The sequence below is a fragment of the Narcine bancroftii genome, chromosome 11 (genome assembly GCF_036971445.1).
Source record: "Narcine bancroftii isolate sNarBan1 chromosome 11, sNarBan1.hap1, whole genome shotgun sequence".
NCBI classification, from domain to species: domain Eukaryota; kingdom Metazoa; phylum Chordata; class Chondrichthyes; order Torpediniformes; family Narcinidae; genus Narcine; species Narcine bancroftii.
The window spans coordinates 62,207,627-62,224,924 of record NC_091479.1 but is presented as its reverse complement, the minus strand read 5'-3'; the positions used below and the strand labels follow the sequence as shown (position 1 = coordinate 62,224,924).

The 17,298-nt window shown below is 42.6% G+C and overlaps 1 protein-coding gene across 3 annotated transcripts in view; it reads left to right on the top strand.

The window, feature by feature from the left end:
* nrcama (neuronal cell adhesion molecule a) overlaps positions 1–17,298 on the top strand; it is a 255,963-nt gene that overhangs the window by 145,006 nt on the left and 93,659 nt on the right. For all 3 annotated transcript variants that reach the window (XM_069903115.1, XM_069903117.1, XM_069903116.1), the window contains exons 9-15: positions 3,233–3,417; positions 6,032–6,163; positions 6,266–6,409; positions 9,857–9,968; positions 12,668–12,834; positions 12,912–13,059; positions 13,691–13,815. In XM_069903115.1, the coding sequence (XP_069759216.1) occupies positions 3,233–3,417; positions 6,032–6,163; positions 6,266–6,409; positions 9,857–9,968; positions 12,668–12,834; positions 12,912–13,059; positions 13,691–13,815 (1,013 nt within the window). The remainder of the gene's footprint in view (positions 1–3,232; positions 3,418–6,031; positions 6,164–6,265; positions 6,410–9,856; positions 9,969–12,667; positions 12,835–12,911; positions 13,060–13,690; positions 13,816–17,298) is intronic.

Below are 17,298 nucleotides of genomic sequence, written 5' to 3'. Positions count from 1 at the left end.
AAGTTCAGGTTGATTATCATTTAACTGTACAAATTAGACAAAACAGTATTTTTCCAGACCACAATGCACCTTATACACTCACATACAATAACCACCTTCTGTATGTCCATTAAGATATCATTTAAAATAAATATATATCAATATTTTGGAATGATTCACTCAGTTACATTTCCTGTATCACTTCCCCTCTAGCCTGTCTGAAATCAGCCTGATTCTCATGTGTTAATAACATAAAATTTGTTGCATGCTTTCTTTCTCTGATTTCTACCGTCAGATCACCAGACATGCATGATGGACACCTTGCACCTACACGTTTGCATTGCATGTCTATCTGTCAACTTCATGCCTTCTCTCTTCATCTGGTTCTGCCTGAAGTTCTGCAATTTTTGTTCTGATGCTATTTCTCTTGCGATCTTTCTTGCACCTATTTTCTCCTATTCATTGTTATTCCCCTGTGTCCATTCCCCACTAAATCCATGAAAATCTCCCCACTACCCCCACACCTGTGACAGAGTATTTTGACGTGGTTTGGGAGGCATTGCTAGAGCAGCTTGCATACACACATTTCAAACCACAGAATTTTTGCAGGATTTTTGGAGAGTGCTTTTTGCAGTAAGAGCAATAAACTTGCAGAATCCAGCTGGCCTGGGAGAGCAGGCTCAGAACAGTTGTGCTCTCAGAGAGGGAGGGAGTGAAACAGAGAGGAGAGACACCAAAATCAATTCCAGAAGGACAAAGCTGGAAAACCTTTGGAAGGCTGTCTGGTCAAAGGAGAAGACTGGCGGTCTGAAAGGTGACCCGAAAGAAAGAGGATCATCTGGAGAACCCTGAAGGGGGCAAGTTTCGTCAGCAAGAATGATTAGAAAGAAATCAGGTGTGGATGTCCTGGAACAAAAGGAATCTCTCTCTCTGAAAACCAGCAAGAACCTTCCTGAGTGGTAACCATTTGCCTGTTAAGCACCAAAGACTGGTGAACTTTCTTAATTCTAATTTCTGTGCACAATCCAAGAATTGCCTGCAACCAGTGAGATTGGACTGTGATCCAAAGAACTTTTCTAATCTTAAATATACATTACACACATCTGTGCTTAGTATTAGTGGGTTAGGTAGGTTAAGTAAGTAGGCTAAGTAATAAGTTAAAGTTTAATTATGTTTTCATGTTCAAATACAATTTAAAAACTACTTTTGTTTAAGTACCCCTGTGTTGTGGTGCATATCTATGGTTTCTGGGGTCCCCTGGACTCCGTAACAACAATTCCCCCTGTGATCATTGTCCTGTCATTGATGAGGTTTAACTTTCCCAACTGTGCAGGTCCCACTGATCGCAGATGCCCAAGATCTGAACCCCTCCTTCATGCATCACCTCCCATTCTCACCTGACATCGAAGAGGCCATTTGGCCAATTGAGCCTCCGGGCGCCCCTGGTGCCATCTCAATCCTTTACCCATTTCATCTTGCATGCTCATTAAGTCATTTGATTTTTCCTCCCATCTGCCCACACATAGGGTTATCGATAGTGGGCAGTTAACCTGTCAACCCTTTTCTCTAGGACATGGAAGGAAACCTACACAGCCACCAGGAAGATGTGCAAACTCCACACAGACCGCACCTAAAGTCATGATCGAACCTGGGAGGTGGGAGGCATCAGTGCCCACTTGCTGGCCCCACTATCCCTCCAGCCACTCTCTTAGCTGTGCTACAACCAAGAATTTAGATGGAAATTTCAAAGGAACAATGGCACCAAATGTCAAAGTTCAAAAACAGGAAGTGCCATTCTTTTAGTGATCCAAGAGAGGTTGGGAGAACTCAATGGGTCAGGTAGCATCCACGGAGAGATCAGATCAGAGAAGTGTTCTGACCTGAGATATTGACTGACTAGTTTCTCTCAATTGATGCTGTTTGATCTGCTGATTCACTGCAGCTTCTCCTTGTTCACTCAATGTTCCAGCATCTGCAGTTCTGGTGTTCCATTGGTTCCAAGCTTTGAATTTGTGAACATGGTCAGAGATTTTTATGGGGAGGCAGTTTTGTGGTTCAAAGACACATGAGAAGCAATTCTGTAATTTTCTTCTCCGGCCCTGAAGTGAAAATGCAAACATGAGAGAAAGATTGGATAAATTCGCCAGTAACCAGATGGCGGACATTTGAAACCAGTGTGGACCAAAGTCACTGAAGGGAAGTTTCCAAAGCAGCCGAGAGTGAGCGCATCAGGTCAGAACACCCAGCAGGCCAGGTGGCATCTGTGGAAAGAAGCACAGAGTCAAGATTTCAGGTGGAAGAACCTGCATGCACCACAGTTTGTTTTAATTGCAGAGAGTGTAGGGAGGGGTGGAAAGGACAAAGGGAGCATCAAAGGAAAGCAGAAGATGGCAACAAAAAAAATGTTGGTAACGTGTGGGGGGAAAAGACAAATTCCTAATATTTCTGGAGAAACTGCAGAACTGAATTGAATCTGCAGAACTCAATCCAATAAAGCAGTAGAGACTGCCTCATTAACTGTGTTTAAGACACAGATGGGTTATGTTTTGAATAATTGGGGAATTAGGCTTATGGTAATGGTGGGGGTTGGGGGGGTGAGTGGAGCTCAGTGCACAGCCAGGAACCTACTGAATGGTGGAGCACTCTTAACAAATGGCCTACTGTTGCTCCTATTCCTTATCAACTTCACAGGAGAATGGAGGCGGGCATTATTAATAGAGAGTACAGCAGTCCGAGAGGATCTATAGGTCTGTGAAGAGTTTAATAGGGATATTTCAATCCATAAAGGGTCTGGAAAGAAGAGTAAGAGAGAAACTGTTCCTTTTGGTGGAGGACAGAAGACAGAGTGAAAGTCACAGCAAAAGAACTAAAATCCTGATACAGAACAATTAACGTGGCTGATGCCATACTTGATATGGCAATGAAGAAATTACCAGGGACGCAATTCCTTCCGTGATTGCGACAGAATAGATTAGGGTCAGAGCATTATGATGAGCTCTCCTGCTCTTCAAATAATGTTCAACTATCCTTCATGTCTATTCCAAAGGCTGAATATTAATCTGATTAAAATCTCACCTGAGAGATGGAACATCTTTCTGCATGAAGTTCACATAGGTGAGCGGATACTTCCATTTACAGTCCAGTGAAGTACCCATGGGAAAGTCATTCTTCTGGGATAGGTAGGAGGTTTTTTTTGCTGTGAGCACGTCTTTACAAAAGATTCTTTATCGTAGGATTATCTATTCCATTCCAGGCCAACGCCAGAGATCCATTGGACTAAAGAAGGAGGAGAATTGCCCATTCACAGAACATTTGAGATCAATTTTAAGAAGACCCTGAAAATTATTCACGTATCGGAGGCAGATGCGGGGAAATACCGGTGCACGGCAAAGAATTATTTGGGAACCAGTTCACATGTCATCACGGTGACAGTCAAAGGTTTGGCAGAGATAAGTTCCTTTGTGACAGAAGAGTTTGTACTTTACCCTGGGCCAAGAGAAAAAGGGATTTAGCTGCAGTGTGAAAAGTTCCAGAGACCATTAAACTGATAACTGGTGGCATGTGACATTGTTGCAAACAATCAGTTCATTTGTATTGATTAGAGCACAAACCTGTTTGTACTTCAGGGCAACAATATTCTGGTATGGATAATGACTCCAGCCAAAAAATGCAGACTTGGGTTTCATTGGCAATTGATCTTGGTGAAGAGGTTGGGATTATAACTGAGCTGTAAGTAGGGTGTGATTTTTCCCTCTGAGAATCAAAGACATGGGGCTCTTCGCTGCCTGAATTAAAGGACAATACATTTATCTTGATATCTTTGAATTCAGTCAGCACAGGTGTGACAATATTTAGAGGTGGTTTGGGATGATTGTTAGAGCAGGTTGCACACAAACATTTAAAAAACAATTTTTGCAGAGGGCTATTTTGCAAAAGCCAACAAAATAGTAACATATGGCAGCAGCTTGTCTGGAAGAGCATGTGATCTTTGCAGGCAGTAGAACAGCTTTGCTCTCAGAGACAGAGAGAGAGAGAGAGAGAGAGAGAGAGAAAGAAAGAGAGAAAGAGAGAAAGAGAGAGAGAGAGAGAGAGAAAGAAAGAGAGAGAAAAACTTCGGTTCCAGAGGGACAAGCTGGCAAACTTTGGAAGACTGCCTGGTCAAAGGAGAAGACTGGCTGTGTGAAAGGAACTCTGTGGTGACCTGAAAGAAAGAGGACCATCTGGAGAACCCTGAAGGGGACAAGATTCGTCATCAAGACTGATTAAAAAGGAATCAGGTGCGGATGTCCTGGAACAAAAGCTCTCTCTCTCTCTCTCTCTCTCTCTCTCTCTCTCATTTATCCCATTTATTAATGCTAACTTCTGTGCACAGAACAATTGCCTACAACCAGTAAAATTGGACTGTGAACCAAAGAACTTTTCTACACTTATACAGGGTATACACATTACACACACATAAGCTTAGAATTATAGGGATGTTAAGTAAGTTGATAATAATAAGTTAAACTTTGATTCTGTTTTCATTTGCAAAGATAATTAAAAGCAACTTTTGTTTAAGTAAACTTTTGTCGTGGTGCATATCTATTGCTGCTGGGTTTTGGGGTCCTCTGGACTCCGTAACATTTTGTGGAGGATTGTCCAGGATTATCTTTGAACATGAAAACAGAATCAAATTTTAACTTATCTCTATCAACTTACTTAACTACCCTCTAATTCGAAATGCACGTGTATATAATGTGTTTATAAGTGTAGAAAAGTTCTTTGTTTCACAGTCCAATCTTAGTGGTTGCAGGCAATTCTTGTACTGTGCACAGAAGTAAGCATTAATAAAGTTCATCAGGCTTTGGTGCTTAACAGGCAAATGGTTACCACTCAGGAGGGTTCCAGGACATCTGCACCTGATTCCTTTATAATCAGTTTTGCTGAGGAAACTTGCCCCCTTCAGGGTTCTCCAGACAATAACCTTTTTCTTTTAAGTCACCACAGAGTTCTTTTCAGACAGCCAGTCTTCTCCTTTGACCAGACAGTCTTCCAAAGTTTGCCAGCTTGTCCCTCTGGAACCGAATTTTCTATCTCTCACTCCCTCCCTCTCTGAGAGCAAATTTATACTGCCTCTGCCTGCAAAGATCACATGCTCTTCCAGACAGCAAACTGTTTTTCAGACAAAGCTGCTGCAGTATGCTGCTACTTTGTTAGCTTTTGCAAAATAGCCCTCTGCAAAAGTCCTGTAAAAATTCTGTTTTAAAATGTTTGTGTGCAACCTGCTCTAACAATCATCCCAAACCAGCTCTAAATAATTTATCACACAGGTAACTTGTCATCACAACCACGGCTCTGGTTGTGATTTTGTAATATTGCTTCTTTATCCTCTGTGTTTCCATTCAATTGAATTGAGCAGCAGAGTTTGCAGGTAAATTAGACTAAGTTCTCCCTATTTAAGTGGGCCTGATGATTATCTTTTTAGGAAGCTGACGAGCATAAAATGAGCAAGAATCACATTTTTCACCTGAGGGTCACTTCACTCGTTCCCCTCAAAGGTCCATGAACTTTGGGGTTCAGGGTTGAGGAAAGATTTTATTTAGAAATGGAACATATTTGTCAGATAAAGTCTTCCTGCTGGACTGTTCCACTGGGATAAGGGCATCACAGTTAGTGTGGCGATTTATGCAATGCAATTACAGCGCAAGCGACCCGTGTATGAATTAGTCACTGTCTGTAAGGAGTTTGGATATTTTCCCTGTGCGAGATTCCTTCGGGTATTGTTAAAAATTAAATTTAAATAAAGCACCTTTTCAATTTTCACTGTCTGAAGGACATTGAGTTCCTTCTCCATTGGTGCAGGTCCATCAGACTGCCTTTTTTTCCCGTCCTTCCTCTGCCTCTCCCATCCCTACGAAGAAAAGGAACATGGGAATTTGAGAACAGGATCACACCAGTCTGTCCTAGTGTTTGATTAAACCTGGTTAGGGCCGGCACTGCTAGCTCTGCTGAGGAACAAGTGACAGACTGTCCACAAGATCAAAGCTTTTGATTCTCTGTTGGTTTTGAGCAGCTGCCCCGTACTGGATCAGTGAGCCAAAGAACCTGGTCCTGGCTCCGGGGGAAGATGGGAGACTAATCTGCAGAGCTAATGGCAATCCCAAGCCTGCCATCCAGTGGCTGGTCAATGGTTTTCCCATTGAAAGTGAGTGTGAAGACAAATAATATTCCATATGGCTGCACTGCTTAAATGAATTTTGGCTGTGAAATCCTTGTTGGCAGATCCTGACTTCTTTGTGATTGACAGATGCCCCCAATGACATCAGCAGAAAAATGATGGATGATACCATCAGCTTCACCAAGGTGCAGGTGTCGTCCAGTGCTGTTTACCAGTGCAACGCCTCGAATGAGCATGGATATCTGTTGGCAAATGCGTTTGTCAATGTACTCGGTAAGACTTCATGTTGCTGGGTGAGTTCACAGGCCTTCCCCGGTGATGTGCCAACTTGCAGTGATATCATAAATGGTTTCCCAGAAGCAGCAACGATATAGATCCAGGAGTGGGTGGTGGGTGGGAGATGGGCAGGACTGCACTACTACACATTACCATCTGCAGAGGAACTGCTGAGTAATGATGGATTCCATTGGTCTCAATATTTTATACTCTCATTGACCAAGAATCCACAATTCTTTGGGATGTAAAACTCCAAAAATACCAAACCATCTGACAAAAATTCTTCTCAATGCACACACACTGAATTGAGTGATCACTTATTCCGAGACTGTGCACCCAATTTCCAAAGTCTATGCCAGGGGAAATAGCCTCTCAGCACCTCTGCTGTAAATTCCTCCCTGTATCTTTTCTGTTGTTTTGAAATGACCTCTGCAATCATTAGGAATCAGTCGACTTACTCCAGCATCTGAGGCAATAGCATCCTTTCTTGGATATGGCCAAATCTGCAGATGTCTCATCAAGTCCAATTGTGACGAGACGTTCCCACATGTGCTTGGATCTCCTCCTGATTTTGCCTCACCTGCACACGAGCTTTCTAAATTATGTGTACAGGAAGTCGAATTTCCCCAGAGCCAACTACTTACTTGTTCCACTTTTCTGTCCACGGCCACGCATAAATTGGAGGAATAACACATCTTCTTCCATCTCAACACTCTCCAACTAGGTGGCATTAATGTCCCCCACTTTTTGTTAACCTATTCCTCCAAGTCTCTCTCCCCACCCCTCTATCTTCTTTCTTCCAACTCCCCCTACCCTTTTCAGCCCTCTGCCCTCTTTCTCAATCTTTTATTTCTTTTTCCCTCCCACCGCTATCCACCTATGACCACTTACCAGATAACTGTGCTCCTTATCCTCTCCTCCTTCCCCCTTTCTCCCTCACCCCACCTTCTTATTCAGGCATCTACCTGTCTTTCCAGATTCCTGATGAAGAGCTCAGGCCCGAAACGTTGGTTTCCTATGGATATTTGTGACCTAATGAATTTCTTGAACACATTTGTGTATTGCACTTGTTCTTCATCAGGATGGAAAGATTCAGTTTTTCTAATCTTTCCACATGGTGAATGATTGCCTGTTTTCATGTCTGTTATTCTGCAGATTACTTGTCCTTCGTTTAGCTTTCTTTCTCATCTAGTCCTGGATGGTCAGAAAATTTGGATACATTCTTCTCTCCCCTTTAATCCTGATGACATCTTTCAGTGACAACCTGATAAAGATCTGTTTGCTAATATATATTTCTGTCTAATATGCTAACATGGTACCCCTGCTGGCAATTTATAGAAGAAAGATTTTATTATAGAAAATCCAGATGTTTCCCTTGTGGACTATATTCTATATTCTATATATGCTATATTCTAAAATTCTAGAATATGCTATATTCTAAAATTATTCTATGAGATTCATCCAACCTGGATTTCCCTTCATAAAAAAAAATGTATAATCATCTTATCAATTTTGAAGTGTTCTGTTACCGCAGTGTTAATTTTGAATTCCAATATTTTCACTGTGACGTGTCAGATTCTGGTCTGTAGTTCCCTATTTTCTCCCCAACTCTTTTCCAGAAGAGCAACGTTAAATTTGCTTCCATAAAGCACTGTACTCATGTCATTCATTAGTTACACTATTTCTCCAGTTACGTCAGTCAAGGAGTGGTAACCTTTAATAACAGCGGTGCACAAATTTGAAAGAAGATTGGCCACTGAATTGGGAAATGCTGGATCTCAGGGTGAGGCCATGTGAATAAAGATGCAGAAGAAGTCCATCCAAACACCTCTTTGAAGCTGTGGTGGAATAGGAGTCATTCAGCTGTGGATAAATCTGGTGAAGACTCCATGTGGGGTGGGGTCATTGAGGAAGTTGCTTAAAGCAGAGTTTGGTCATTTAAATTATCACCTTAGTCAAGCAAAGGAAATAAAGTCAAAAAGTTAATTCAAGGTTCACAAATGAAATAAAGTCATTGGCAGAGAAAAAAAAAGATCTAATATTATCCTGATAATAACTTAGACTGATATAACCTGCCTTCATAAATCAAAGTATAGTTTAAAAAAAATCCCCATTATCCAGAATTCAAGCAACCAGCAGCCTCAAGCAACAGGAATTTAAAAAAATGGGTAAAATATACAAAAGCTTAAAATTGGTGCCCCCTAGTGGTTACTTTGCCAATTATGCAACGTTTAATCTCAAGCAACTAGTAAATTCACTTATCTAGCATCTACCAATTCCCTCATGTGCCAGATATCAATGGTTTTACGGAGAAGTGAAGTTGGGATGTGATGGTGAAGTTGTACAAGACATTGGTGAGGCCGAATTTGAAGTAATGTGTGCAGTTTTGGTCATCCACCTGTAAAAAAACAAAATCAATGTTTGAAAGAGTGCAGAGAAGATTTACAAGGATGTTGAAGAACTTGAGGAACTGAATTACAGGAAAAGGACAAACAGGTTGGGATTTTATTCCTTGCAGCATCAGAGAATGAGGGGAGATTTGATGAAGATACACAAATTTGAGGTGTATCGATGGAGCAAACAGGCCTTTTCCACTGAGGATAAATGAGACAAGGACTGGAGGATGCGTGTTAAGGGTGAAAGGAGAAATATTTAAAGGGATCATTGGAGGTAATTTCTTCATGCGGTGGGAGTGGGGAATGAGCTGCCAGCTGAAGTGATGAATATGGGTTCGATTTTGGTATTTGAGAATAATTTGGATAGCTACATGGATGGGGAAGGATATGGAGGGCTATGGTCTGGTGCAGGCCAATGGAACTAGGCAGAATAATAGTTTGGCACAGACTAGATGGGCCAAAGGCCTTGAGTTGCAGTGATCTGTAGTTCTCTGTTCCATTGCAGAGGTTTGAAGCATATTCTCAAATGTTGTATCCTGCATTTAGAAATCTCTACTTGTAGAAGCAATAACTTGAATTTATTTACCATCCCAAAGTGCCTTACTCCAGATCTGTTATAACATTGGAATCATGACATCTTCGACTCGTGTCATGATGATACTTTACAGTGTTTTTCGTTGGGGTGATGAGTGGCTGGTTTTTGCTCCTCGTGTCCTCAGGATGACTTCTGTCCAAAGTAGTCGCTACGGGTTTTCGTCCAGAGAATCAGAAAGTGCCACTGTCGGACCTCCTCAGAGGAGGGTCAGCCTCAATATTTCACAGATCGCTAGAGTGAAACTGAACCTTGTAGCCTACCGGTTTGGCCAGAGAATATCATCTTTTTTCCCTTCAATGTAATCTGTTTCATATCCAGTTGGCGGGGAATGTTGATTTTGTTGCAAGAATCTAGTAGATTTTTAGAACAGTGTGACTTTGCAAGCAATGAACAATTACAAAACACAAAGGATTCAGTTGCAAAAATTGTTTCTCCTTTTGTGGCCCTCTTTAGCGGAGACGCCCAGAATGCTTTCTGAACCTGACCAGGTTTATCAGGTAATTGCCAACAAGCCCGCACGCTTGGACTGTCTATTTTTTGGATCACCGATACCTCAAATTCAATGGTGAGGATGTTACTTTATTTGCTGTATGCATAATGTATAAGGTGTAATCTGATCACTGTATCTGGTATATTTTCAATTTTTTTTATGAAATATTCTTGGAATTATTACAATACCATTGAAGAACTGCACGTGAAGTTTCAATGAATCCATGGTCAATGATAGCTGGTTAAAACAATCCATTTCAAGACTCTAGTTGAAAGGTCTATGAGGTCCAAAATAACCAATGTGATATGACCATGGCTTTTTAAGAGATGCACACAGTTTTGAGATGAATTGGTGACTCTAAGATTACTAAGTCTTTGGGTGGGTGGAAGGAGAATTGGTGGGTGTTAACAAAGGAGAACAAGTTACAGGGAAAATATTGGGGTAATGGATTTGATGAGACTGATATTTGATGAGGCAGCATTGTGCAAATGACCTTCCTTTGTATTGTAAGGGATATTTCAAGGTAAGTGGAGTGGAGGAAAGTTTAGAGGAGACATCAAAGTTAGTTTTTTTCTTACAGAAAGGGTTGTGGGTGCCTGGAACGCATTGCCAGGGGTAGTGGTGGCAAGTGGTACAATAGGGACATTAGATACCTTGACGAAGGGCCCTGGCCTGAAACTTTGGTTACCCTTGACTTCCTCTTGATGGTGTATGGCCTGTGAAGTTTCTCCAGCCCATTTTGTTGCAGTCAGCTCCAGAATCTCCTCTCAGGAAAGAGATGCAGGAGTATCAGAGCCAGAGCCACCAGGCTGAGAAATGGTTTCTTCCCACAGGCAGTGAGACAGCTGAACAACTGATGAACTGCTCATACAAGCCCTCAGTGGCTCAACTATTTATTTAACAGTAATACTTATTTATTTTAATATTTGTATGTAAGTACAATGCATATGAATCATTTGTACGTGTGTCATGTACATGTATGTGTTTAAAGTGCGTTGCACCAAGGATCAGAGAACGTTGTTTCGTCGGGTTGTATTTGTTCAGTCGGGGGATAAATAAACTTGATCTGCAGCTTGTACTCCACACAAGAGTCACTTTGCCTTAGAACACAGGGAAATCAGTGCTTAGAAGTTGGAGGTGTTGCACTCTTTTTGAAGCAGGAAGTTGAGGACTTTACTCAGATAAACAAACTGTGATTTTTCCACCAAGATTCTCAGTGCATCTCCACTATTTAGTTTCAGTTGTCTCCCCAAATTCCAAGTTGCAGCTGTAATCCCATTGCTTGCCTGAGTGTGGCACAATGTGATGTGAATCAGAGTTAATATGAGGAACTCCAGTGCATGAGCAACTGCAAAGATTTCTCTGAACTGTTTAGTGCTCAAGAAGCCAGTGAGGATTTTCAGTAGCGCCACCTTTTCATTTAATGTGCAGTCTCTCAGTGAAACTCAAAGTGTAGCTAAATTAGATGAAAAGTCAGGGGACCAACCAGGGGTGGTCAGAGTTTTGAAGATGGAAGGAAATAAGCAGAACATTCAAACTGATGGCATTCGGTAGCAAATGAACTAACTGTGGATCGCTGAGGGTGGACAAGGTTCAATGGAGAAGAGTCACTCAGTGGGGTCCTAAAAGAGGAACTGGACATTGAGAGCATGGAGGCTGGCTGGTAAAAGAATTTCTTTAAGTATTCAAAATTCTGAAGGTTCAGAAGAGGTTGGTAGAAAGAACCAAATTGAGATTTCTGGTAATTGCAAAATATCCAAAGGCAATATGAGTTAAACAAGAAAGTCTGCAAATGCTGGGCCTGAGTGCAATACACAAACGTGCTAGAGAAACTCCGCAGATCACACAGCGACCATGTATATTATACCTGACGAAGGGGCCAGGCCCGAAACATTGGTTACCCTTTACTCTCTGTGGATGCTGCATGGCCTGCTGAGTTTATCCAGCACATTTGCGTGTTCTAGAGCAAAAATAGTGATATTGTGTTCTTGGAAGAATAGTGCAGGCAAATTAAGTGAAGATTTCCAAAATAAAATGGAATTCTGATTAGAAATAAATAAATGCTTGGCCTGCCTTTGGGGGAAAAAAAACAGGTTAGTGAAACCGACATCTGACAAGATTCTGAGAGGAAACCCTACGGCAATGTAGGAAAAGCCGTAAGGAGCCCCACTGCTCCTTTGACTTGGTTTCAGTCCAGACCCCTGGTCCTGCCTGCTCCGAGTCTCTGATTTGTCCCTATGACCATGTGAATTTTCCATGGGTGCTCTTGTTTCCTCTCACGTTCCAGAGAAGGGCTGGTTTTGAGGTGAATTAGCGACTGCAAGATTACTTCGTCTGTGGGTGGGAGGTAGAATTGGTGGGTATTAACTGGGGCGAGATGGAAGAGAGGGATAATATGTTTGGTAATGCGATTGATGGGAATGCTGTGAGAATTGGCGTTGACTCATTGTGCAAATGGCCTTCAGGAATATTTAAGTTGAGTGGAGGATAGTTCAGGGGAGATGTCAGAGGTAAGTTTTTTGTTTACTCAGTGAGTGATGAGTGCCTGGAATGCATTTCTACGAGCTATAGAGGCTAGTACAATAGGGACATTCAAATGGAGTAGGTTTACATGGGTCTGCACCACATCATGGGCTTAAGGGGCTATGCCTTCTTATTTCTGTAAAATTCTATGCTGGTGAACTGAGGAAGGGAGATTTAGAGGAGCATCAATGAGACAAGGCAGGAAAGGGGAGTTGTTAGTGGAGCCTCATTGAGAATTCATTCAATTGCAGGTTCAAGGATGACCAAGGCAGTGTGCTCCACGGTGACGCTTACTTTGTCCATGAAAATGGCACTCTGGAAATAGCCTTTGCGCAGAAGAATGACAGTGGGACATATACCTGCATAGCATCCAATACCCTTGGTGTGGTCCAAAACCAAGCCATTCTGCAGATCAAAGGTGAGTTCCTTTACATCATCAAAATATACTCAGGGCAGCACATCCGAGTTGATAACTGATAACTCTGCAATTTTCAGACCCAACAACCATCATGAAACAGCCGCAATATCAGTCCGTGCAGACGCTGGGCACAGCAGTCTTCGAGTGCAAGGTGAAGCATGACCCAACGCTCTCACCCACAATTACATGGCTAAAAGACAATGAGGAACTGCCTGATGACAGCAGGTATGATAAGTTGCTCATTGACATCGATGGGTCTGATCTGTCAATAGTTCAAAATGTTTTCCTGGTGTCTAAGCAGGCCATTCAGCCTGTCAAGCCCCCCCCCTCAGATATACAGAGCAATCCTATCCCCCCTTTTAATTTTTCCTGTCTAACCAGTTCTCTGCCTGTTCCCACCTGCTGCCATGAAGGTCAATTTGCAGTGGCCAACCTGCTCGGGAGGAAACCCTAGCAATTTGGTGTCACTGTACGGGGGGGCGGGGGGGGGGGAAAGCCTTTCCTCACAACTTAAACCACTTGAATATTTGGAAATTATTATTAGTGAATGCTAGAAATTTGAACTACTGGAAACTGCTGAAGTAGTTTTTAAAGGGCTGCTTTCACCTTAGAGGTTAACGTAACTATATAGTACAAGTGATCAGGTGACAATTCGCTGCCCCCCTCCCCCCTCCATAACGTGTTGATTTCCTCTGGGTGCTCTGGTTTCCTCCAACTATCTAAAAGCACACAGGCTTGTGGGTTAATCAGATGGCGCAAGTTTTATGGGTCGGAAGGATCTTCTACTGTGCTAAATTGTTAATTAAAAAAAAATTAAATCAATAGGCAGATAACTAGAGCACAATCCCTGTTTCAGGCACCGTACATTGGGCGATGTCTTGACCATTCTTGAGGTATCTGAGGAAGACCAAGGATCCTACACGTGTGTAGTGAACACCACTCTGGACACTAACTCTGCCACAGCTGACCTCACTGTCCTGGGTAATGTGTCCTCTTTCCTTTGCTCTTGTCTTCAGACCACAAGACAGGCAGTTGTGAAGATTTGGGCAGATTCTTGGATGTTTGCTTGCACTTTTCTTCATCCACAAACCTTCCCCCACCCTCCTCTGCACCGTGACTGTTCACCAGACATGTTCCAATGACACTTGGTGATGACCCATTCAACCCACACTACAAACACCACTTGCCTTGGACAGCTCTCTCCCACATTTATACAGTTTATACAGAGTACTTTGTTCCTGCTGCAGGCTTAGCCATTAGATGATGAACACAGTTAGACTGGAACAATGCAGATTCATGGTAGTCCAGGGCATTATCAGTTCCTGAGCTCAGCTGGAGGAAGATGTTAGTTGCAATGTTGACTGAATTCTCTCTGTGATTCAATATCATACCTCTCCATTCCAGAGGACTGGGGTTCTAGCCAAAGTCAACTGTGGTCAGGAGTGTCCATTTTCTGCTGTTAGCAAGACTGTTGATGACTTGAGTGTGAGGAAAGTCGCCTTTGTTTGTTTAATCTGGGAACCCAGTGTTGTCCAAAATGTCTAATTCAGACACTGGTTATCTGCCCTCTGTAATGTCTCTATTTCTAGCCAAACTTGTCTCACGGGACAGACTACTGAGTAAATGGAAATCAGGGTTCTCTCTTGAACTCCCAGTGACCCTCAAAATAATCTGGCCTGCTTTACCCTGATTTCCTCATTCCCTTCACAACCAATCTGCATTTTACTCCCCATGCCCCATTCTGGTTGTAGATTCTGGAAAGCCGCATGCCATTGGCTAAACCAGTTCATTAAAGTAAGGTTTGAGAATGCTTTCAGATGGTCAGAAGACTCCATGCCCTTTGGGTGTTTTGTGCCTGCTTCCTACACTTTGAACACATCAGACTCAGAGTTCAAATGCAGCAGGTTACAGATGCTGGAAATGCAGATGAAAATGGAAGGAGTCAGCCCATCAGGCAATGATCCTGAAGGGAAAATCAGAGCTCAGGCTTCAGGTGGAGAGATGAAAAACTAGGGGTCGCCTTCTCAGACACCACAGTGTTTCAGAATGGTCATCCAATCTGCATTTGTTTGATCATGCAGAGACTGTGTTGTGAGCTGGACTGAGTTGGAAGGGGTGGATGTGACCGTCGCTTCACCTGGATGGTGGGAGGGAAGGAAGCGCACAGGCTTGGGTGCCATCTCCTGCAGTTGTTGGGAAAGGAAGCGGATGTTGGTGGAGAACGATTCAGAGTGTCTCATCAGGAGGAACAGTCCCTTCAGAATGCTAAAGTGAGGAAGGATAGATTTATCCGTTGGGGCATCATATTGGAGGGAATGGAAGTTCTGCAGATGTACGAAGACTGCTGGGTGGAAGGTGATATCAAGGGGAAGCCTATTGGAGTTAAACACAACAGTCTGCAGTTGCTGGGGTGGAGTGCAACACACAAACGTACTGGAGAAACTCAGCAGGCCATGCAACATCTATAGACAGTAAAGAGTAGCTAATGTTTCAGCCCTGGGCCATTCATCAGGTATAAGCAAAAGCAGGCAAGTGCCTGAATAAAATGGTGGGTGGGGGGGGGGGCGGGGGAAGAGCAGAGGAGAGGAAGATTTAGACAAACAGCACATTTCAGCTCATGAGGACGTACCACCCAATTAACCTACACCTCCAGTATGTTTCAAACAGTGGGAGGAAGCCAGAGCCCCCGGAGAAAACACAAACAGATGCAGGGAGAATGTAGCAACTCCTTACAGAGAGCACAGGATTCAAACTACGGACCTGATGCCAGGCATTTTGCCAACTGCCATGCTGACCGTGCCACGCCTAAGGGTCAGGGGGAGGAGCACAGGCTTACAGGTCATAGGTGGATGAATGAGGGAGGGTAGAAGAGAACAAAGTTGAGAAATCATGGATGAAGAGGGCCGAGGGTAGCTTTGATGGGAGAAGTAAAGGGGTGGGGAGCTGAAGGACAGAGCGAGAGGGAAAGAGTGAGACATAGAGTAGGTGGTTGATAGAAATTGCATTGCATCTTTGCCTGTCATCACATGGTCCTGCAGGCAAAAAGTGGAGTGCATGGGACAAACTTGGTTAAGAGGTGCAGTGACCTGATGTGTTCCACGGTTGAGGAACACATATGGGAAGACCTGATGTGGAAACTGTTATTGTGGAGAGATGGAATGGACTCCTCACTGAATGTAGGGTGGGAAGAAGTACAGGCAAGACAGAGATGTCTGTGGACATGGAAAGGATTCAAATTGCTGGAGATATTTGGTCGGGCAACTTCCGTGAAAAGGGAATTGAAGACACCTTCCGAGGAGGGTCTGCTTTCACCAGAAGCAATGTGGTCTAGAGTATGTTGGAGAGAGGGAAAGAGAGAGTAAACAAAGGTGATAAATGCATTAAGGGGCCCACAGTTGGCAGAGTGTTTAGTAAAACACTGCTATAGAGCCAGCAAAAGGAACTGGGGTTAGTAAAACACAACAATAGAGTCAACAATAGGAACTGGGGTTAGTAAAACAACAATAGAGTCAACAATAGGAACTGGGGTTAGTAAAACACAACAATAGAGTCAACAATAGGAACTGGGGTTAGTAAAACACAACTATAGAGTCAACAATAGCAACTGGGGTTAGTAAAACACAACTATAGAGTCAACAATAGGAACTGGGATTAGTAAAACACAACTATAGAGTCAACAATAGGAACTGGGATTAGTAAAACACAACTATAGAGTCAGCAATAGGAACTGGGATTAGTAAAACACAAATATAGAGTCAACAATAGGAACTGGGGTTAGTAAAACACAACTATAGAGTCAACAATAGCAACTGGGGTTAGTAAAACACAACTATAGAGTCAGCAATAGGAACTGGGATTAGTAAAACACAACAATAGAGTCAACAATAGCAACTGGTGTTAGTAAAACACAACTATAGAGTCAACAATAGGAACTGGGATTAGTAAAACACAACAATAGAGTCAACAATAGCAACTGGGATTAGTAAAACACAACAATAGAGTCAACAATAGCAACTGGTGTTAGTAAAACACAACTATAGAGTCAACAATAGGAACTGGGGTTAGTAAAACACAACTATAGAGTCAACAATAGGAACTGGGGTTAGTAAAACACAACAATAGAGTCAACAATAGGAACTGGGGTTAGTAAAACACAACAATAGAGTCAACAATAGGAACTGGGATTAGTAAAACACAACAATAGAGTCAACAATAGGAACTGGGATTAGTAAAACACAACAATCGAGTCAACAATAGGAACTGGGGTTAGTAAAACACAACTATAGAGTCAACAATAGGAACTGGGATTCGTAAAACACAACTATAGAGTCAACAATAGGAACTGGGGTTAGTAAAACACAACAATAGAGTCAACAATAGGAACTGGGGTTAGTAAAACACAACTATAGAGTCAACAATAGGAACAGGGATTAGTAAAACACAACTATAGAGTCAACAATAGGA